At 48.7% G+C, this 23,688-nt stretch overlaps 1 protein-coding gene across 2 annotated transcripts; it reads right to left on the reverse strand.

Moving 5' to 3' along the window:
- Window positions 1–927: 927 nt before the first annotated feature.
- COPG1 (COPI coat complex subunit gamma 1) lies at window positions 928–21,088 on the reverse strand (the record flags this gene model as incomplete). Of its 2 annotated transcripts, none has more annotated exons than XM_084247221.1 (24): window positions 928–1,058; window positions 3,552–3,650; window positions 3,862–4,000; window positions 4,744–4,841; window positions 5,470–5,641; window positions 5,962–6,104; window positions 6,998–7,066; window positions 7,362–7,487; window positions 7,894–7,997; window positions 8,863–8,938; window positions 9,676–9,919; window positions 10,888–10,983; window positions 13,463–13,651; window positions 13,824–13,891; window positions 15,481–15,614; window positions 15,703–15,860; window positions 17,039–17,125; window positions 17,511–17,603; window positions 17,847–17,922; window positions 19,044–19,123; window positions 19,295–19,366; window positions 19,628–19,708; window positions 20,109–20,161; window positions 21,052–21,088. In XM_084247221.1, the coding sequence occupies 24 exons, from the start codon at window positions 21,086–21,088 to the stop codon at window positions 928–930; spliced, it is 2,625 nt and encodes an 874-aa protein (XP_084103347.1). The 2 variants fall into 2 exon arrangements, with proteins under 2 accessions (XP_084103347.1, XP_084103346.1); XM_084247220.1 differs by having other exon boundaries at window positions 7,894–8,021.
- Between the last annotated feature and the right edge of the window lie 2,600 nt (window positions 21,089–23,688).

Raw genomic sequence — 23,688 nt, forward strand, 5'->3', positions numbered from 1 at the left:
TCAGCCCGCTTTCCGAGCCCAAGCCAGAACCTCTGCGGGTGAGATCTAGGTTTTTTAAAACAGACGCGCTTCAGCCACAAAGTTGATAAAACCACCTGGCTGGTTTAACAGCGCAGCTGAGGTGGCCTCTGAGCCTGTTGCAGCATAAACCAGAGCTCTCTGCATCTGCAGCTCGCAGAGAATGCTCTGGAAGGGCCGTTCTCTGTGCATCCAGTGAACAGGGAGGTAAACCCTACGACACACACTCCACCTCAGACCTGCAAGGGAAAGCCCAGGTAATGGACCCGGACCCTCTGGGGCCTCCACTATCTCTCAGAAAAGGAGTGTAGTCATGGGAATGCCACAGTTAGAGCATGAACTCAGTGCCTGTCAACTGCTGGTCTTAGCTACCTTACCCCTCCTGTGGACATGGGGTTTGGACACAGACATGTGGGAGAGGGTCCTGCCTCCCTTAATTTATCAAAGGGCCACATGTGCAGAGACCCCAGCGGAGGTGCTCTTCTTGGAGTTGGGGAGGCTTCCAAGGTGAGGTAGAGCCCCTGAGCACATGATGAGTATAAAGAAGTAGCAGTCATTCAATAAATACATGCTGATTTATTTATAGGGAGAAGATGGTTTCTTCTGGGGATAAATTCATGAGGAGGTGTCAACATTTTATTTGCATTGTTCCTTCCCTGGCAGGCAGGGCAGCAAGTTGTAGGACAAATTAAAGATTAAAGTCAACCCCTATTTAAAATGAAAAAGGTTCCCCCCTCACAGTCCAGGGGTAGGGGTGGAATTTAACAACAACAACAAGTCCCCAATGATTTCTAATGGTTTTTGAATGTAGTGGCATGGGAAGGATTTTCCACTGGGTTAGGAGGAAGTCGCAACTTCTACGTTGTGTTGGGGAGAAAGGGTAGAGTGGAGCCTATGCAGGCTGGCCTCTTAGCCCACAGAAGCCAAGATGATATCTACTGGCAGCTCCTCCGAACTTCTGGCTGTCACCTGCATTGTTACTGTGTCCAAAAGCAGCAACCGGGAGCGCACCAGGATGTCATGGCCACCCCGGAACACACCTAGAAGAAAAGCACAGGTGTGTTAGGCGGAGGGGCAGCAGAAGTTGAGGGTGGAGTGTGCAGCAACTGATGAAAACAACTCAGGTGTTGTGGAAGGCAAGTGAGCCTGACACTAGGGGAGCTGGGCTGCAATACCCAAGTGAGGTCTGTGCAGGCCACTCTGCCTCTCAGCTGCAGTATCAACCATCATGTGAGGAGGTAATATACTAACGATATTTCAATTTTCTGTCAAGCCTAACTGAACTAATAGACATATAAGGCTTGTGCCTTACAGCTCAAGGCTCTCACACATGTTGGTTGAATCTAAGAGCACAGCTGACAGGCCCACCACAACAAAACCGCAGAGCAGGTGTCTGCAAGACCCAGGGGACCGGGTCGCCTCAGTGTGGCCAGAAATGATGGGTTTGTGGGCTGTCAGCTATAAACAAGGCACTGAAGCAGAGCTAAACTCTGTTTATAAATACGCAGCAAAAAAAAAAAAAAAAAAAAAGAACCCTCATAGTTCAGTTGGCTCATGGTTTCTGTTGTGATAACTGTATTACCCTGTTCTAACAAAGGCTGATCACCTCTTAGAGAAATATACAGTTACAGAAAATTGTGTACAAAAATTTATCTGGACTTTCCTTTAAAGTGATCTGGGTGAGTATAAATGCTGTTAGTTGTGGAAACTGGAAGATCAGTGGGTTCATTATATTAGTCAACTTTTGTGTATTACTATTAGAAGAGAATAGGAAATTCCATTTTTATTAAAAAAGACCAACCAACCCAGTAGAAAGTTAGACAAAAGATGAAAACAATTCAGAGAAGGAAAAAATTGGCCAAGAAACTATCAACAGTGTTAAGTGAGGACTTCCTGTATGTACGTGTGTGTGATCATTCACTATGGCATTCACTGTCACAGAATAAATGCTCATCAGTAGGGGCTGGGTTCTGAGGCACATGCACACTGAATATGAATGAGGCAGCTAAAACAGAATGAAGATTAAGATAATGAAGATTCAGTTTGGGATGATTACAAAGTTTGACAGGTGGATGGTGGTAAGGGTTGTACTGACACTGAATGTATTTATTTATTTATTTATTTATTTATTTATTTATTTATTTTTAAAGATTTATTCATTTATTTATTATTTATTTTATTTATTTATTTATTTATACAAGCACTGGGTACAGTCAGAAGCGCGGGAGGGTGAGAGAATTCACCAGAGCCAGAGAGGGGAGCAGAGCAGGCAGACGGACCGAAGTACACTGCTGAGGGGAGCAGCGGGCGGCAGGAGGGGTCTGCGTGCCATGTGGGACCCTCCTCCGGTGGCCGGGGAGCAGCCGGGGATCGAACCGGCACCGCAGACGCAGCGGGCAGCTTCGCAACCCAGCACTCAACCGCTGCGCCACCAGGGAGGCCCTATTTATTTATTTTTAAAGATTTATTTTTACCCTGAATTTATTTATTTATTTTTAATTAATTAATTAATTTGTTTGCTTGTTTATTTATTTATACAAGCACTGGGTACAGTCAGAAGCACGGGAAGGTGAGAGAATTCACCAGAACCAGAGCAGAGAGCAGAGCAGGCAGAAGGACCGAAGTATACTGCTGAGGGGAGCAGCGGGTGGCAGGAGAGGTCTGCGCGCCATGTGGGACCCTCCTCCGGTGGCCGGGGAGCAGCCGGGGATCGAACTGGCGCTGCAGAGGCTGCAGGCAGCTTCGCAACCCAGCGCTCAACCGCTGCACCACCGGGGAGGCCCTACCCTGAATATATTTAAAGCCATTGAACTGTACACCTAAAAATGGTTAAAATGGTAAATTTCATTTACTGCAATTAAAAAATAAAAGGAAGGAAGGAAGCTTTACTGATTGTCAGGGAAGATCTCCAAGAATAGGTGAAGTCAAGCGAAAAGGAAAGTGCAGACAATGTACATATTATTGTACCTAAACATTTGAGTTCAAAAAGGGGAATGTGGGGCCTCCCTAGTGGTGCAAGGGGTTAAAGCCTCAGCACTACCAAGCTATCGCCAGCCACTGCAGCATGAGATCGATCCCTGGCAAGGGAGGTGACCCACATGGCACAGCAGACATCTCCTGTCTCGCCCGCTGCTCCCCTCAGCAGTGTATTTCAGTAGATCTGCCTGTTCTGCTCCCCACTCTGTCTCTGGTGAATCCTTTCAACCCCTGCACCTCTGGCCTACACCCTAGTTCTTGTCTGTATAAATAAATAAAATCTTTAAAAAAAGTAAAAGAAGAAGGGCAATGTGTACATAGCCGTTTTTATTTCCACAAGACCACTGGAAGGCTATATTGGCATAATTTGTAAAAGTAATTAATACTGGCTGTCAAAAGGGAACCGGAGGACTGACGGGTCACAAAGCCTGGCAGAGACTTTTCACTGAAGGTCTTTTTATACCTAAATTTTGAATGCCTGTATGTTCCCAGTGGGAGCCCAGATGCAATGGTACAGCCTACCCAGGAGATGCTTCCCACCAGGAGATGCTGCTTACCAGCCAGGAGCAAGGTGTGGGTGTTCTTGTTATCTGGCACTTTGTCCGACCTCTCACAAGGGTGCATTCCCAGGAACTTCACAATATTGCCCACAGCCTCTGTAGGCAGAAATCCCAGGGTCATTCATCTTGTCTTCTCTTTGTGCCAGCCCCATTCCCCCATCCCCTACCCCACTCTGAGAGGCTTTTAATGAAGTGGTGTCTGAAATATGTCCTCTAGAAACGGCCCTGGACCCTTGTGGGCACAGGGCAGGAAGGCGGAAGGGGATAAAAGGCAAGCAGGCTGGAAGTGGCACCCCCGGGACTTTACCGTCAAGTGTCTTGATGGTAGACAAAGTGAATGTTTCCTCTTTCTCAAACTCATCTCCGACCTCATCCCAGGCAGCCTCAAAGTTCACCTTCATGACCTTTTGGATGTGATCAGCTACAGTGACTTCCAGATCTTCCAGCTGGGGAGGCAGGGGTGGAAGTTAGGCACACACTTCCAGGAGATTCCTAGCTCTGCCCACCTCAGAGCCTCTGCTCTGAACTCGCCGTGCAGGAAGGCCTGATGTTTAGGTGTTTACTAGGTACCAAGCAGTATGTGAGGCTCAGGGGACATGGTAACTTGACCAGCGTCCTGTCCCCAAAGTGCTCGCAGTCAAGTTGTGTCCCTTAAGCAGAAAACATCTTGACTCAAGTATTCACCTTAGGGTGTCAGCTGCAGGGTCACTGCCCTCTGAAACCTGCCTAGAGCCAGTGCCTCAAGGATCCGGGGACTGTCCAGGAGCACTCACAGAGGTCAGCCTCCTGTGGCTGTCACTCATAACGTAACAGCAGATCCCTCCCCCTCCCTCAGTTGGGTCCTCCCTGAACTTGACACATACCTTCCCTCCTAGCCTTGTACTAACTGTACATAAATGTTCCCCATTTGTTCACCCAACAGGTCTTCACTGAGCCCCTACTCCTGTGGATGTTTAAGGGGTATACAAGTAGAACTCAGCTCCTACATCAAAAGCAATGCCTCAGACCCAGCTCTCCCGAGTTTTCTTTTCATTTTTTTACAAGTTGAAAAGAAAATTTCTTTCAAAGAGAGCTATAAATTACAGCCAAAACCAGCAAGAAAATGCTGTAAGCGTGGCTGTCAGCTCCTGGAGGGGGCTGCTCTGCAGTCTCATGCACAAAAATGAGCTTCCTGATGCCAACTTCATACCACATATTCGTCCTCATAGCCTTCCTCGTCGGTCTCCCCAGTGTTGGGGTCACAGTCCTTGACAGTGAACTTCATCACGCAGCTGAATGTGCAGGCCACTGCCGAGAAGAAAGGCTTGCTGAAAAGCCACCGGGGCATGAGCTCCTCCACAGGATAGAACCCACTGTCTAGGCCTTTGCTATGTTATCAGTAGTGGCAACACGTTAACCACCCCCATGAATCTGGACAGAGGGCATCACCTTGGAGAAGGGGCAGCAGGTCACAGGTCCGAGGAGCCCCCTCACGGGGAAAAAGAGGAAAGTAGAGATACTATAGGAAGGTAATAGTCACAGGTCCACTGCCTGAGGCCTAGAAAAGGAAGCTGGTGGTTTCTGTGGGAGGAGTGGATTTGGGGTGTTTTGGTGCTTGCGCTCTTTGGTTTAACGGCCACATAGACCTAGGTTCTGCCTCTAAAAAGTTGTATGGACTTAGACAAGTCATTTAACCTGACCCAGTTGCCTCATTTAAGAAAAGGAAAAAAATATCATTCCCCCAGGTCTTCCACGCAGATAAAAAAAGATAATGCACAAGAAGTATCCTGGACTTGGTCATTACTATTATTTGTAGAACTGAAATCAAGGTGTTGAAGTGTTAAAAAAAGATAAACACTGGTGCACAAGTGGCCCACCCGACTCTGATCCCATGAGCTCCCCAAGAGGCCAGGGTGGTCTCTGGAGAGGGGCCTACCAGTTGTGGGGTCTTCCTTGGGCAGTGCCACCAGGGTATAGCAGGTCCCAGGCTGGTTGTAGGGTAGGCTTCGGGCAGGCACATGACAGAGTACCTCATAGGCCTCAGTGGGCTCCATCTGCACTGTGACATTCTCCAAAGTCTGATCATTGAGTGTGTTCGTGCAGTCAAACTGGACAGGGAGGAGAGGGGTTACTCAGAAACTATTAGAGAACCAGGCCTGGCTGCAGAAGAGTCAGGAAATCCTACTTCTCAATCTGTGGGCCAGATGACTCCCGTCCCAGGCCCTCTGTCCCAGGTACCCCGTTTTCCAAGCTGACACTCAAGAGCCACTGTGACCCCGCATTAAGCATGTAAGAGACATACCTGCTGATGGTAAATCCTGTAATTTGGTTCTAGGTTCCTAGCCAGCTCATTTCAAGGGGTACCATCACCCTATAGGACCACTCCCTGGGCCCATCCCCCCGTAGGGCCTCAGTTCTCCATGCTCACCTGGAATACCATGTGGTCAGTGAAGGTGTGCTTGGTGCAGCGGATGACATACTCTGTCTCTGACTCAGTGAGGGCGACAGGCTCAGGCGAAGACTTGAAGAGGGGCCCCAGCCCATGGAACTCTGGCACTGCTGCCAACTGTTCTAAAACCCACAAGCCACACAGTCACTTAGCTTCTCAATTCCCAGATCAACCTGTGATGGTTTCTAATGCACATGCTCAAAAAATCTTAAGGTCTTTGGACCCCACTGAGATGGATGGCTATTTATTTAACTAACTGGTTAACTCATTATTTCCTAAATATATTGATGCATTTATCTCCCTAACTTTGCTCAAGTTGTACCACCCAGCAGGAATAGTCTCCACTATGGGTAATCTCCTCCCCTCTGTTCTATAAAAGATCTTGGAAGCAATAAACTGGGAGACCCCAATGTTCTGGGCCTAATCCATGTGCATTAGACTCAACTTTAGAAGCTCAGCAAGAATTCTTAAAAGGAGAATTAGGAAAAGACTTAGACAATGAGATAAATCCTGTTATAGCTACACAATCAGGCAACAGAACAAACAATCCTATACATTGATGACTAAGACAAATGTCCAATAAAGACATGTTTCAGATTCAGAGTGTTGCAGAAAACCCAACTTCAAATGATCCATGGGTGGTGGCAAGGTCTACCTTACAATCCAAAACCAGCACTAGGTTGGATGCTCTAGCCCCAGGCTGTGGGCCCCCATCCTGACCTGTTCTGGTACTTCTTGCAGGTGAATGAAGCACCTGGCAGATGTCTGCACATGCCAATGATGGCCATTATGGCTCCTCTCGTCTCTATGGTAGGGGAAGGATTCCCCAAACTCTGGTAATGGGTCCTCAGGGTCAGAATTACCTGGGGGTGGGTGCTTGCTAAAAAGAGATATTCCTAGCCCCATCCCAAATCTGTTCCATCAGAATCTCTGGATCTGGGGCCAGAGAAAAGCAATTACCCCAAGCTAAGGAGACCAAGTCTGATACTGAACACCCCTGAGCACTGCCACTCACCCTGGAAGATCTCCTGCCGGGTCGCTGCCACTTTCTCAGGCTGCTTGGCTGCTGTGACAGGGGTGTTTTCTGAAGGAGCATAAACATGTATGATGACCAACAGCCCCAGTGAACAGCAACATTCTGTTAGCAAGTGTTATTACCTAGGGGTTATAATTTCCAAGCTTCCCAAGAGAATGTGAAAGCAGAGGGCATGTGAGAAAGAGAATGAGTGTTTGTGTGTCTACTTCCGGGAGTCAGTGCAGAAAGGCTTATCCCTCCTCCCCAAGTATCCTGGCTAGGTTTAGTGATTTTGCAGCCCATGTGACCCTCCAACACAGCCCTGGATCTGAGGGCCTCTGAAAGGAGTACAGGTGTGACTTACCTGTTCTTTGCTCTGCCATGGGTGTGGTGGCCAGGGGCACAGACTTGAGGTCAAAAGGTTTTTCTGACGGCTCTAGTGTATACTGTTGCAGAGCCCTCTCCAAACCAGGGATGGACACTGTCAGACCTAGAGGCCAGTGGAGCAGAGGTCACTGCTTGAAATGCTCAACAGACCAAGGGCAGAAGGCCCCACCACCCAACCCCCCCAACCCCCACATAGAAGCCTGAGGCCCTGGGGTCTATATTGTAGCATGCTGAGGAAAAAAAATCACTTAACCCTCTGAGCGTCTGCTTTCTCGTCTACATCCTCCTTCATGGGATTGATGTGGGGAATAAATATATGTATAAGAGTGACTTAAAAAGGGTAAAGTACTATGAAATTAGAAGTTTTTATAATTAAAAACTAGGGTTTTCATTCATAGGGCTGTTTCCACCCACACAAGTGTAATCCATATGACCCTGGGACTCCTGGGTCCATAGAATTGTTGTGAACTTGCCTGGAATGAAGAGAAAGGGGCAGGTCAAAGACTCACCATTTAGGATATAGCCTGCATTGAGAGCCTTCTGCTTCTGCTCCAAGACATTGAGATAGAAGGTAGCACGGTCTCTTACTTCATTGTCATCGTCCATTACACACCTGCAGCCAGGACACAAAGTACTCCTGATGGGGGCCTCTTGGAGGTGGCAGGAGGGCAGGGCTTCACCAGAGGTTCGTGAGAGGAAGCAAATATCTCATGGCTATGAGAGCCCATCCCCAGAGATAGTATTCAATGCACAGAATTTAGTAAGACCCAACAATTCCACTCCTAGGCATATCAGCAAGAGAACTAGTTATAAACCAGCCTCATGAATGGGTAGCAGTAATCATCAGCGCCAGAAAGTTGACAAAAGGCAAGTGTCTATTAGCCCATGAATAAACAAAATGTGATCTAGCCACACAATGAAATACTATCTGGCAATAAAAAGGCAGAAGTCCTGGTACATGCTGCAGCTGGATGAGCCACAAAAACACCAGGAAGAAGCCAGATACACACAAAGTGCCACGTGCTGAATGAATGTTTTTATAAAATGTCCAAAGTAGGCAACTCGGTTGTCCAAAGGGCATGGGGGGATTTTGTCTGTGGGGAGGTCTGATTATAAAGAACACGGGGTTTCATTTTGGGGTGATAAAGATGTTTTAAACTTAGACTATGGTGATGGCTGTGTAACTCTGTAACTGTGTAAAATAACTCTATATCAAACATTTTAAATGGGTTAACCATTTGGTTCATAAACTATAAATCAATAAAGCTGTTTTTAAGAAAAGAAAATAACTACAATGGTTACCTCTGGATAGAGGGATTTTTACATGATTTTTTTTTTCATGCTTTCCTATGCTGTCTATATTTTCCCTACAATCCAGTTAATTTTTCTCCCCCTTTGCAGCTAAAAAGAAACAAAGGAAAGTCATGCGGGTCCAAAGGAGCACTGTTATTCACAAGGGCCCACAAGCCTAGACTTACCTTTTCAGCAGCACCAGGATACTGGGTAACATCTCCTCATTCTGGGCTCCAAACTTGGCCAGAGCACTCACAGCACCTGTGTTTATGAAGCACATAGCATTGACCTGACACACCTGCCAGCTCACCACTGGTGCACTTCCAGTGCTCAGACAGGGGATTCAGGCAAAAGAGCCCCGGAGCCAAGCAGTCCCCAGACAGCAGGCACAAACCTGCTACCTGTGACTGTGGGTAGTCTTGGCTCCACCCCAGCCTAACCTTCACATTGACTGTAGGAAACCTTCACTGAGGGGTCTAGGAGTCATTCAAGCATTATCTATGTTGAGCTGGCTAGAGCTGGTCACAATGTGAGGCATATCAGTCTCTGTATCCAAATGGCTTCAGTTTACAGTTAAGCTATAGGTTAATATAAATGAGAAAACCAACTATTTCTTAAAGAATATCAGTCACCAAAAGAGGAAAGTCTGCCTTGCAGGGCCTTGAGAAGAGTAAATTGAAAGCAAAATTGTATTTGGTTCAGTGTCAGCTTACAGTATGTGAATTATAGATCAATAAGGCTGTTAATAAAAACAAATAGCTAAACACACGAAGAAACTTCAGCACAAACAACATAGAAGGAAAATACAAAACATCAGTAAGAACCATGTAACCAGATGACACCTAAGCAACTGAGGCCCTTTTTAAGTAACGCAAAACACTGCGCTCCTGAGGCAAGAACACCAAGCACCTACCTGTGCCCCCACCAGGGACTCAGGCGCCTATCAAGGTGGGCTACTCAAAAAGATGAGTCCAGGTTCAATCCCGGCTCAGACCCACCTGCTCGGACTTCCTCATGCTCCAAGACGACCCTATTATAGATGAAGCGAATGTACTTGGAGGGATTGTTGGTCCTGGGCCCCTCCTGGCCCAGGAGGTGCAGGATGCGTGTAGCCAACACAGTGAACTCGCAGTCCTCGATGAATTCGCAGAGGTGGGACAACCCTGTCTCCTTGCTCTCCGAGTTCTCCTCGATGATGCTGATGATGCAGTCCACGATGGCTCGCTTGTACTCAAAGCCACCCTGTGGTGGGAGGGGTTGAGCTGAGCAAAGCAGGCTGCTCTCTCCAGAAATGAGTTGTGAGGCCCCGAGTCTAACCAGGACCAGGGTCAGTGGTCCAAACACAGATCCTAGAGGTAAGGGACCCAGCTCCCTGGGCCTCTAGCTTTTGTGTAAAACAAAAGGTGTATACTGAATGCTCCCTGGGGTCCTAGTAGTTCTAACAGTGGATGGCTTAACAGAAACATTAAGGGCCTTATTTTAATGCCAAACTTTCAGGTAAAAGGCAGAATGCGTGGCACAGATGCTATGGCAGTTCCTCAAAAAATTAAAACAAGAATTACCATGTGATGTGGCAACTGCACTTCCGGGTGTATGACCAAAAGAACTGAAAGCAGGGTCTCAAGGAAATACCTGTATGCTCATGTTCTAGCAAAATATACCCCAGGCAAAGGCTCCTTTACCACTTCAAAGACCACTGCAGGGTGGGGGACACCAAATATTCAGGACCAAATATACTCTATGAACATTCTGCCTCTGTTCGTCTGAACTAATCAGTTTTGCTTAGATGTCCAAGAAAGAGGGCATAAGTGAATCACTAATTCAAGGCAGGAACAAAAATAGAACCAATGTCACATTATCAGCGTGAATTATAAGAAACTACCCCTGGAGCGATCCAGAATATTTCTACTTTACAGTACAGAACTCATTTCCCCAGCTTCTGCACAAGCATTGCCTCGGGGCATCTGCTGTCTTTAAAGTCAGAGTGGTGAGTCATTATGGCTATTACTGCTTATTGTAATTGGCGCTTGTTTATATTGTCAGTCTCTAAGCGTTTTAAAGGGCCCCAGGCACCAGTAAATCTGTGCGGTTAACAGGATGATCTGGGTACACCTAAGAGGTGGTTTTTGGGTCAAAAACAGAGCATGGAGCCAGCAGCCAGGTCACTCCCCACCCCAAGAGACTTGGCATGTCCCATGCCCTATTCTTACCTCTTCCCGCAGCATGGAGAACAGGAAGTTCATAAGGACAGCATGTTTTCGAGGATACTTCTGACAAAGGGCACTGATGGCCTGGACAACCACCACCTGAGACAAGTAGACATGTGAGCAGCAGCTCCTGCCACCAGGGTCACCTAACTTAGTTCACTAAGTGCGAGCAGAGTACTTTCTTTCTTTAGCCAGGCCAAGCCCTGGATGTGATGTGAGCAAGGAAACTGGAACTCTGCCCCACCCTCAGGGAGTACATCATCCCTGAGCCAACCCAGGATGGGGTGGCCTGCATGGCAGAGTGGCCTGCATAGACCTGAAGCATGGTGACCTGAGATAAGCTTGGGGGGTCTTAGTAATGGCCTTTTGCTCAGTTCCTGGTATGCAACTTAATTTCTGATAGGAATTTTTAAAAAATTTATTTATTTATGTATACAAGAGCTGAGGTGTAGGCCAGAGGTGTGGCGAGGTGAGAGGAGGCAGACTGACTGAAATACACTGCTGAGGGGAGCAGCAGGCGAGACAAAAGAGGTCTGCTGTGCCATGTGGGTCAGCTCCCTTTCTGGGATTGAACTTGTGCTGCAGTGGCTGGTGATTGCCTAATAGTGCTGAGATTCAACCCCTTGTGCCACCAGGGAGGCCCTCTGGTAGGAATCTTGTCAGATGTTAGCCATGAAGCAGAATGGACCTGGGGAGGTCCCATGACTACTAACCCTTTACTCACTCCTTTGTATGCAACCATACAACTCACTTCTTGGTATATAGCCACATCATACCTGACCATGTACAGCTGCCAAAGCAAACCCACCTGCAACCGTGTAGAAACTGAGTGTACATAAGTCCCTGACTTCCTACAAACAGGGCTCAGCCTTCAGTTGCAAATCCGCTGAGTCAGCACTGGTGCAATTAAACTTGTTAGCCCTGGTATCTAAGTTTCCTTTGTGCCATAAAATAGACTCAGTTCTAGACTCTGGGTTCCCCAAACTCTGCTTTTATGCTCAGACCTCATGGCAGTCTATAAGCTGTCTCTTCATCCCCATGGAGGGTAAGAATTGAAAATTTGGAAAGGAGGCATCACAAGGCCAGAAGCTGGAGATAGGGGTAAAAATAATTAACATAGTCATTAAACAAGCCATACAGAAAAGTAAAGAATGCCCTGCGGTGAAGACTGGAGGTGGGGATATGGAGACTGAGGGCTATTGTAAAAGAATCCCCGGCCCTTCCCAATTGACCTAGTCAAAGCAAACAGAGAAAAGACTCCCTAGGCACCAACCCTGGAAAGAATTAATTTAACAGGAGTAAACAATCCCACAAAGGAATGAGCCCCTCCCAAAGAAAAGATTATCAGCGTAATTTCTGCACTGGCAAGGGGCAGCAGTTCTTTTGCCCACCTGTGCCTATGCAGGTGTTTTTTTTCACCAACCTTTTCCTTCTGCAGGGCAGCAGCCCCCCCCACCGGTCTGTGGCTGTACCATGCCAGTGCCTCTCTTCTCTGACCTCCCCCAGCAGAGGCAGCTCTTCTCCCAAGGTCTGTGACCATGCAGGCCTCTCTTTTAGCAAACCTGTTCCTATCGGGGGCAGCTCTCCCCACTTGTGTCTCTGCACGTGTCCTTTCCTTTTCTCCCTTTTCATAATAAACCTGCTCTTTTGGCTATAACTAATGTCTGTCTTGTGGAGAATGCGCTTGGGAAAACCTGCCGGTGCTGCGGGGGAGCTCTGGTGAAACTTTTCCCAGAGTGAACCCAAGGACCCCACTCTCCAAACCCAACATCTCCAAAAACGACTTCAATTCCACCCACTTATCCTACTTCTCTTCCTGCCCTCCCTCGAGATTACCACCTTTAGCTTTCCTGACTCCTCTTGCCAAACCTGTCTCTTTGGATATCTGCTGCGTGGGCTCCCCCTTACACAGTCCCTCTGGCCATGTCATCTCCATGGCAAGCCACCTCCTCTAGGCGCTATGTTCTCCCTTGTATGAGCTTAAGACTGGGGTTTCCAAATATCTACTAGACAACGCAAAGTCAAGGCATCTGCAATCACCATCACCACCTGTCCTTTTCCCTCATCCAAGACTCCCTCCTTCCCCAGACTGATCAATGGAGCCATCATCAACTCAAACTAGAAGAGCATCATCTCTGACATTTGCTCCTTGCTCTCAACCACACCCGGGGAGGCAGCTCTGCTCCTCCAAGACAGCTCAGACACTCCTTCCCTCCTCTCCTGCTTCCACAGCCTCTCTCCAGTGATCCTGCAAGCTGTTCCAGATCTTTCTATATGCAAATCTTTTCCTCTCCTGAAACTTTAGTTTTTAGCAAGTGCATAATAGATATTTAAGGAACTGATAAATGAATCCCACTGGTCTAGAAGCTACCGGTCTTGCAGTACAGAGGAGTACTGAGGACACAGGCCCATAGACAGGACTGTGTGTATATCCCAAGGCCAGACCCGCCTTTCTTCTCCTGGAGTCACAGCCTGCCCAGCCCTCAGAACTATCGCAACCTGGGGCTGGGGACATGGAGAGCCAGCACAGCAATGTCTTCCTGACTCTGGGATTGGGCATGTCCAAGGTGCCAGATACCTTGAATTCATCAGAGATCTCTGACATAAAGGAGGAGATCTGCTTCATGAGGCGGTCAATGCTGCTCTCACTGCCAGTCTTGAGGAGTGTGGTGATGGCCAGCGTGGCAATGCTGCGGTTTGAATCTGTAACCAGGTTCTCCAGGTCCAGATTACAAGCAGTCACAGCTGACGGATGCTTCATAGCAACCTGTTTTGGGAAGACTGGGATGAGTGATAAAAAAAGACTCCTATCATTTCTCTGGAGGGGTTTGGCCCAGTCAGAGTCCTCTGCATGAGCTCATGTCACCATGCAGAGGAAAGCAAGGCTCCTGCTGGCTTAGGCACACCCCCCCATCTTAGCCCACCTACTAAACTCTTACCTTATTGAGGGTGCGGACAGCAGCATAGCGGAGAGCGGCCTTGGGTGAGCTGCAGAAAAGCTGGAGCACTGTAGGGAGATAGATGCCAGGCTGCCCTCACAGCTTGGCTGTGGGGAAACCCAAGAGTCCCCTGGGGGTTGAGGGGCATGCCAGAGCTCTGAGGCTGCTCAGATTCAAACCTTTGCTGAGTTTAAGTCCCTGCTGGCACCCTATCCTCAACCCCACTTGACAGAGACTGAGGCAGTCAAGGTCAAGAACTGAAGTAACAGATAATAGGTGAGCAGGCAGTAGGCAGCAGAACCAGGTCTGAAGTTCCAGACTGCCTGCAGCTGAAGCCTGAGCTGCTGGCCCACTGGGAAATAAAATTCCACCCTGCACCAGGGCCTGTACAGACAACAGCAGGGTCCTGGCTGCAACATCAGGCAGCTTATCTCCCCCTGGGCCCCGGTAGTCCAAAAGGTCAGGGACAATTCGTAGCCGTTGCATGGATGCTGCTTTCTGGAGTATCCACAATCCCCTCTTTAGATCTTGAGTTTTACTCCCTAATGCCTTTTGAATGTTTATTTTTTGTTTTCTAAACTAAGATTGCCTTAGTTTTGAAGGCTCCATCTCACACATTTCTCATTATTTTGGAACTATGGGGAATGCAGTGAGAATGAATAAATACCCAAGTCAGTGAATTACTTCAGTTAGTTCTTGAAATTCTATTTCTAAGGAGGGAGGGAGATTTCTCTCTCTACACATGAACTCCATCTTCCGCCTCTCCAGGTTTACACCTTTATCAAGGAAATAAGTAGAAAAAGAGGAGGTCCAATCATTCCTAAAAATCTGCATCTCGAAGTCTCCTGCTATATTATCTTTGGCTTTCATTGGGTTTGTTCTTCTAGAACATTCTCCCACACTTTGAGATTTCGCACCCCTAAGAGCCTCTCTTTTTCTAACCTCTTGATGTACCCAACTTTCTAGTACCAACCACTGAGTGGATCATCATGGGCTTTCTACTGACAACACCTCGGGCAGGCTCCTGCGCAAACAAGGCACTGATTACCTAATGGCGGTGGAGTCTCCTTACTAACCACAAAGAACACTTCTGTTGTGTTCATCAAGATGCTGGGCCCTATCCAAGCCACCTGTATAGATGACACAGCTCACTGCCAACCGTAACCCTATGGAACAACCATAATCCTACAACTATTCATGTTGTAGAGAAGAAAGTGAGGAAGGGAGCAGAGGGGTGACTGCCCAGGCTTTCTGGGCGGCTCAGTGGCAGAGGAGGGACACTGACCAGGCTCCAGAGTCCAGCAATGCAGTGGCCCCTCTGCACTGCCTTCTCCTTCATCTGAGACAGCTCAGCCCCAAGGAGCTTGCACTGGTGTTATACACCCTGGGTTCCATCCCCGGGCCCTCTTGCTGTGGCAGCGAGCCCAATAGGCTGCAGAGGTTTGAGCTTCATCTCTGCCACTTAAAGAGCCCTACCCTCCTCCATGGCAGGATGTGACTAAGAGTAACATTGTGAGAAGCCCTGGCATCGGAGTTGCTGGGTCTGATTCCTTTCGTCAACACCAGACTGAGGGCATGTTCTTTCACTCCTGACTCAGCTCCAGGGCTTATCCCCACCTAGCCAGAGGGTAAGGATGGGGTGTGGGATGTCTGATACCTGACACCGCGGGGGCCAACTCTTTGGCGCTGCAGCCTGGCAGGTTGACGATGGCCGAGGCAGCTTCATACACCACCATCTCATGCTTGTTGCGTAAGCAGCTCTCGATGAAGTCAAAGAGTGGACTGTCGCGGCTATAAAAGAACCAGAAGTAACAAGAAGCTGGGACGGCCGCATGGGGGTGAGGGTGGCGGCGTCCAGCCAGGCCACGGAGGGCAGTACCTGCCGTCCTCCTCCTCCAGCTGCTTGCTGGCCACGCGGATCATCAGGCAGTAGGCGAAGGGGGACTTGAGGCCGTGCCGGGTGAACTTGCTGATCATCTTGCTGACAGCCAGGCGGTCATTCTTCCGCACATGGTACAGGAGCCCCAGCGCGTGGTACTGGAGAGCAGGAGACAGGTGAGTCAGGGCAGGGCACGAGCCAGGGGCCCTGGCACACTGTCTCTCTGGGTTAATCCTCTCACTTCTCAAATGGGCATCGTGGCATCCAACCCACAGTGGCCATGACAACCCCCTGGTAACCATGTGCCACAAACTGCGTGCGTGTTTCTGTGGTTCTCATTCCTGCTCCCAGTTTTGACAAAGGTTCGACAGGCACCATGAGTACAGGTGTGTTGGGGGGACAGGGGCACCAGAGACAAAAATGCAGGAGCAGGCACAGAGCCTTTCCAACAGGAAGAGGAGGGAAAGGGAAGCCTGAGCACGGACATATGGGCTCAGGTGCCACGCCGGACAGGCCAGCCCCAAGACCTTACAACGTCAAAACTTAGGACAGCCCTGACCTGCCCAGGGCCTCAAGGCTGGCACTGGCAGAGCTGGTCGGAAGGGCTGAAAGCACAGGGAGTCCGCCTCTGGGAATGTAAGGTGAACGGAGTTACTTCCTGTTCTCTTGGCTCTTCCTGTTTCCTTCCCAGAGGGCAATCAAGTGCTAAGACAAGAGGGCTGCAGGTGCTTTCTATGTGGGAAGCGTCTCTGACCCTAGAAAGTGTTTCCAGGAGCCACAGCATCAGGACAAAGGTGAGGAGGTAGAGACAAAATAAAACACACAAGGTACACCACAGACAGGTAAGCTCTTACAAATGCTGCCTCATTCTATCCCCACAGCTTTGCAAGGCAGTAACTCTGCTTCCCATTTTTCAGATGAGGAAACTGAGACTCAGAGAGATAAAAGGAATTCCTGGCTAGGTCACTGAAGAAGGGTTAAGTAAAGAGTTAGATAAAAATCCACCAAGGTATTTCCACACATCACTTACAAAAACCAGCAAAGGCCCTCTGCCTATCACATACGCCTAAGCAAAACTTAGCTGGTTATCTATCAAATTACTTGAATATCTCAGCACCACCTGGTAAGCAGTCTTTAACCCAAGTCCTCCAATCAGGGGCTCAGATTTTTTTCTCCAAACCCCCCAAACCTCCCCACAATCTTATGACAAAAGGACTAAATAAATCCTGTTGGCTAGGGGCTGCCAGGATCGCTGTGGCAAGTGTCTGTGCTGACTGGCCAGTACCAGGCCATCTGCCTGAGTCCTTTAAATATCACTGTTCAGTTCACACCTCACCTGGACCATGATGTTATCGCTGGAGGCTGCCTCCTGGGCCTCATTCACCCAGCGCTTCACGACATCAAAGCTGCATTTCAGCAGGTGCTGTGGGCAACAAGGCACATTATAGGGCAGGCAGGGTGCTCCCCTATCACACCTCATGGGCCTGCTCACAGTGCAACCAAGCTTTGGGTCTCCCCCAGACACAGCCCAGGCCCGTGCTTTCTGGTCCTCTGAGACAGGGTACTCACTCTCCCTGCCCTGGCTCAAACTCTTAAGCATCTTTCACCTCAAGAGAGGGAGGTTGTCCAGTTAGTCCCTCCTTAATCAACCCATAGTTCCCAGTGCTCTCTCCACTGAGAAGATGGGTGGGAAGCTCTGATCTGGTGAGACTTAATGTTTTCTCTATCGGAAAACAATTTTGGTATTTTCTTCGGTTTCCTAATCTTTGCCCCCACCCTTCACCTCCCACAGGGCCCCGACTACGTACCAGGGAAGACACCAGGGCAGAACTGGAGACGCTGGACACCTTGTCCACAATGGCCTGTTTCATGTAGCGCTCAATAGCCTGTAGCATGGTGCTCTGCAGGGACAAGGGGATGGTGGAGGGGTTCCAGTCAGTCCTGAACAACCCTCAGGAGTGCAGGGGACAGGAAGAAGAGGAGAACGAGGAAGAAGGATGAAATATGTTTCCTGCATTCCTGTACCTCACCTCTCGCCCCCACTCAACTGGCTCAGGGCTTTGCCCAGGAGACAGGAGCTGACCCAAAGCATGCAAAGGATGAGACGCAGGCTCCAGAGAAGTAAGGGAGTGTGGCAGACTCACATCTGTGATCTGGCAGAGGGCGCGCACGGCTGGGCCCCGGTAGTTGTCTTCTTTTCCAGTCATGTCCTTCGTCAGGCTGTAGGGGTAGAAGGTGCTGTGCACAAGGAGGAGCCTGGCCTGCCCTCCCCAAGCCCATATCTCTGCCTGCTCTTCTCTACTCCTGTGGCCCCCACTACCACCTTGCCTGGATCACTAATGAGTCTCCTTACTCGCATTCTCCCTATTTTTGCCCCTTCCAAGCCAAACTCCACACAGCAGCCAAAGGGATTTTTTCATAAGACTCTAAAAGCTGACCAGGTAACTCCCCTGCTTTTACTAAAACATTTCTGAGGTTTCCTACTACTATTACCATCAAGTATAACCTTAACAGAGAAGCCCCCCTCAAAACAGGCCCTGCAGTTTCCCCAGCCTGGAGCATTCCCCATCCCTTACCTTGGTCCCACTATTTTCCATACCTCCTTTAGGAAGCCAGGCAGTTCTTCTGGGAGGCCTTTCCTGATTCAAATTCAAGGTAGGTGCCCTTCTTGTCTGCTCTCACTGCCAATCCTACTCCCATGATAAACTGTGTTGCATTTATCTTAATGGCCAGGCCCTGCCTGGTTATTCTCTATAAATTCTGGGACTGCAGAAGCTGTATCTATCTGTGGTTTCATGCTACACCCTCAGAGCTACACACACAGGCTGATAGGCATTCAATAAATATTTTCTAAATGAATCTTCAAAGGAATATATAATACATTCTCCCCAAAGCTCTGACAAGAAATCAGACACCCAAGCCCCAGTTCCAAAAGCCAATGATTATATCTTAGTCACCTCCATCCCTTAAATCAATCCCTCAACCTAAAGCAGACACTAGTACTTAGTAAGCAAGTCTCTTCCTAAACCTCTTGCATTCTCTACGTCTACTCACTTGGCACTCACTAACATCTTTGTGAAAGTTCCAGGCTTGCTTGGTTGACTAAGAGGAATCAAGGGAAGAAAGGATTTGGGCCTAAGCTAAGGCCAGAGAATTAAAGGGAAACTGCACACATTCGGGACTTCCCTGGATGGGCAGCAGCAACTGAAGAATGAGAGAGATAGAAAAGGAATGGGCGCCTGGCAGTATGTCCAACAGAAGTCACCACAGCTGGTACACGAGAAAAACTGGCCTCTGTATCAACACTTATCAGAGGAGCCATCCACAGATCCAAGACTTGCCTGCTGGTGACAATGATGACATCCTCTGCAATGCTAGACATCTCCTTGATGGTCAAATAGCACATCCGACGGAGTGTGGGCTAGGAAAGAGATGGGAAGACCTCTTTCACCCCTGGCTCAGAGTGACAGCCAAGAAGAAAAAGTAGTATCACAAAGGTAGTCCACATGGATTGGAGGACCAGCTTCCCTAGCCCTCCCATGAACCTGCCACAGCTGCTCCGCCTCGAGAAAGTTGGGGGTAGGGCACTTACGTCATTGGACTGAAATAGTTTGGTCATAGCAAAGAAGGCCTCAGTTGCTTCAGTGGTTCCCAGGTGCTCCCCCTAAATTTAATCAAGAAAGAATCCTCAGCATGGGACAGAGAGGTCAGAAGGCTCTTCTTGTCAGATGAGCCCAGACCAGATCTTTGGATACTACAGTGGCTCCATCCAGGCCCACCCATCAGAGTTGGGTGCTAAGAGGAGCCAAAGCTAGAGTTGGATAGCTAGAGGGGCCACTAGCTACAACCACACATAAGCTGATGTACCACCCACCCCTAAACTCCCCAGCAATGGTTTCCCCACCTCCAAGTCTCTCCTGGTTACCTGGTTTATGAGGTAAAGGATCTTGGTGAGGATGTGGGCACATTTACGAGGGTTGATGGGAGTTTCGTTAAATACACGAGCCTACGAAGAAGCAACGAAGGATATTAGCTTCTAGCTCAATTTTTCCTCTGTCGACTACTCTCTAGCACATTCGGGGTTTGAGAAGTCCCAGGATAAAAAAATACACTTGCCTAGACAAGCTTGTCTTCTTCCGGAAAAGTGTTTTGTTTATTTCCTTAATTCATCCATTAAGTCCTAAAGAAGTCCCTAAACGGTAGTTGGCGATGTGCTGACCTATTGATTCTCATATACTTACTTAGCAAACGTATGTTACTACCACCAACAAATATTTTCCTGTCCTTTCAGGAACAGATTTTTCTCCCCTATTGTTCTTTAAATCAGCATTTTGGATGTGTCCATTTTAATGGTGCTCATAATGAACATTTATGATGGAAGAGAGAGGGGCACAAATGACACTTGCCTCCTGGAGTACTGCACTCTTCTCAAGGTGCTGGAATGGATTGGAGCCTCCACCTACAGTTAGAAAACAGAGAAAACTAAGTAGAGCCTGGATTTCAGAAAGATGCCCCCATTGTCTAACTGGTCAAGTTCAAACTCCTCAGGAATGGTAATGATGCCTCTACAGACAAAAATCTGTCTATAGATCATGCCATTCTTCTGCAAGAGGGCTCCACTCAATCTCAAACTACTCACTCATCAGTCAGTAGCCCTAGTACAGTCCTTTTGTGACTTTCATGGTGTCTTATATTCATTTATGCAATGCATACTCAAGTGAGCTCCTACTATGTGGGAGGACCACAGTTGCCCCATCACTAGGTTTCCTTCACAGTGGATGTCACATTTTAAAGAAATTGTATGTGTGATACCCTTGATGTCTGTCTCCTCCACTATACCTGCGACTGATCCAATATTCTCAGATCAGGTACCAAGTATCTCATTTACAATACTGCAATACCAAGACACAGTACAATACCTGACATACATTCATAGCTCAATATATGTCTGCTGAATAAATGAACGGAGACAGGGTTCTCAGCTACTGGGCCCTTGCTCTACAGACTATGTCCCTATCAAAACATCACCAACGCAGGCAACAGGTGGCACCGAGAAGGTAACAAAAGAGCATCTGGCCGGTCCCCCTCCCAGACAGACGAGGAAACTGAGGCCCAGAAAAGCAGGTGACCCACCAAGGTCAATCAGCGAAGCGGGCAGAGTGGACAAGTAGGGGAGGCAGTGCTGCAAGCTGGGGCACTCCGAAGCCAACCACCGACCAGCTGTCAACCTTCCCACGAGCCCCGGCCCCTCATTTGGACTCGGATTCGGGTCTAGACAGAGGCCCCGAAGAAAGGCTCCTAAGGAGGGCGCTGAGAGCTACGCCAACGCCCAGGTTTGGGCTACCTTACCCGATTCCTCGTCCTTCTTGTCGAATTTCTTCAGCATGGTGACACCTGCAGGGTCGTAAGGCGGCGGTCGGGTGCGGGTCGGGTGCGGGACGGGCGCGGCTGGCTGCGGGGACCCCCCGGCGGCTCCGCGCAGGCTACTTCCGGCCGGCCACGTCGCCCAGCGCTCTGCGCAGGCGCGCTCTGCGCTCTGCGCCTGCGCACACTCGGGCGGCTCCGCGGCGTCCGTCGTTAACTCTGTCCCCGCCGTGAGGGGCGGGGAGATGGCGGGTCGCGGGGCGAGCTGAGGACTGAGACCCGGGTGACCGGCGCTCCCAGCTCTGCGCCTTGCACCCTCCTGTCTGTGCTACGGGAGGACTAGCAGTCCCTGCTCAGTGCTTTTAAGCCCTGAGTTTAAACAGGCTTCGGAGGTGAGGCCGGTGCCCGCTGTAGTCACCCAGTTAACCTTACCTGTTGCTAATGCTGTTAGCGTCACCTGCCCGGGGAGGCCTCGCTGACCATTCCTCACTCCCAGTCCCCTTCCCAACCTGATTTTTCTCCCTAGTTGGAATCACCATCTAGCATACTGTATTTTTATTGTTTACTCACTATGTGGGTAATGTTAGCAATAGTAGGTGCTCAGTTAATTTTTTAAAAATGTATGCATGCAAGAATTGGGGTGTGAGGCAGAGGTGGGGTGAGAGGTGACGGGTGGGGGGAGCTGAGAGGATTCACCAGAGACAGAGTGGGGAGCAGAACAGGCGGATTGACTGAAATACACTGCTGAGGGGAGCAGCCCTGGAGACTGGAGAGGTCTGCTGCTGCCATGTGTGGGTTAGCTCCCTGGCTGAGGATAGAGCTCAGACCTCGGCCATGGATGATAACGCGATAAAGCTGAGACTTAACCCCTACCCCACCTGGGAGGCTGTAGGGTAAGGTAAAAAGTATCAGGCTTTCCTGCCCTCCCGCCCTTAGGATAGATGAGGGAACCCTGTGGTCCTGAATGCATGCCTGATGGCGGGCACCTGAAGTGGGTACACCTGGGCTGAGAGACTGAGTTTATAAGGGCAGCGTCGCAGGGATGCCAGCAGAAGCTAAGAATGAATGAAAGCCAAAAGAAGAAGAGAAGCAGAGAGAACACCAGAGAGAGCCCAGACAGAGTGAGAATTTGCTGGGGGCTGGGAGTACTGCCAGCCTCCCGGCCCCCCAGCACCCCTGCCTGCCATATGCCTGGTAAATCTAAATAAGAGACCTGCAGAAGCCACTGAGGACTCTGACTCCTCCTTTACCGGGTTTGCATGGGATCATAGAAAACCTGCTCCTTGCCCTTCCTGCCCCTACAGAGGCCCTCAGTAAATTGCTGTTGATTGAATTAATGCATGAAACTGCTTTATAATTCGTACTTTCCTAGCCCCTATCACATTTGCTCCTGGTGCAAACTTTTGTACTTTATTAACTTTCAGGGTTCTACTGAAGTAGAAGATCAGCAGAGAAATCTCCGTGTTGCTTTTTAAGTGCTTTGGATATTTATATCCAGCGCCTTCTAGATGCGCCGCCTAACGGCGGGGGCAGGAAGGAACTGGAAAGGGGAAACAAAATATCACCCAGGATTTACCTTACTGGGGACCTCCACCGGACACCCTGAGGCCAAGGTAAGAATGGTGTGTCCCACTGTGACAAACTGCTACGACAGAGACAGGTCCAGGTGGTGAAGCGCTGCAACTGCCGGAAGCCCGGAGGGGAGGAACCCTGGTGAACCAGAAGTGAAGTCGAGTGGCTGGGGGTTGAGGCACAGGCCCTATAGTGAAGATGGGGGAGGGGGTGACAGCCTAGTGTGCAGGTAGGGATGATGGGGAGGGGACCAGGCTTTAAACATCCGGCTTTGTGGCAGCTCCGCTGTGATCTAGGCAGAAGCAGGGCAGAGAACAGAAACTTTCTTGTGCGAAGATTGTCCAGAGCTAGAGAGATGTTCAAAATTCTTTCACCGGTAACCCCATCCCTTATTCGAAGAAAATCGTCCAAAAAAAGAAAATTTAAGTTTCCCACTGCAGCAGTTTGCAGGGAGATAAATGGAAATATCCTAAATGTCCAGCAATAAAGGTACATCCATCAGATGAGATAATTGGCATGCATCCTCAAACCCGTTCTGATGACTTGGGAGCCAATAAGCAAACTTTTTATAATAAGTGAGACATGCAAAGAGAAAAACAGGGTGTAACTGTATTCATAGTTAAGGTGAAATTAATATGCCTCATGTTTAAAACCAGAAAAAGAACACCAGAGATTGGGTTGTTGTATTAAAGATGGCGAGATACAGATGAATTGTGTTGGATTAAAATCTTTTATTCTGTATTAAGTATATAAAACTATATACCAAAGACAGTTGTTTTACAGTGCCTTTCGAAGTATGAGAATTATGGGTTGTGATCAGCTCTAAATATGGATTTAGATAATGAAGCCAGTGTGCGCTGTTACTGTGATTATAGATGTTGCTTCTGCTTTTCACACCAGTAGCCCTTAAACCGCTACAGTTCTTGTCCCATAAAGTTATAAAAAGGGAATTACAGACATTTTAGATGAGTAAACAGAGAGACACAAACTTTGTTCAAGAAAGTAAAGTTTATTTAAAGGAAAAAAGAACAAAAGCAAGGACTTCCAGGT

This window comes from Talpa europaea (assembly GCF_964194135.1).
Source record: "Talpa europaea genome assembly, chromosome: 11".
In the NCBI taxonomy this organism is placed as follows: domain Eukaryota; kingdom Metazoa; phylum Chordata; class Mammalia; order Eulipotyphla; family Talpidae; genus Talpa; species Talpa europaea.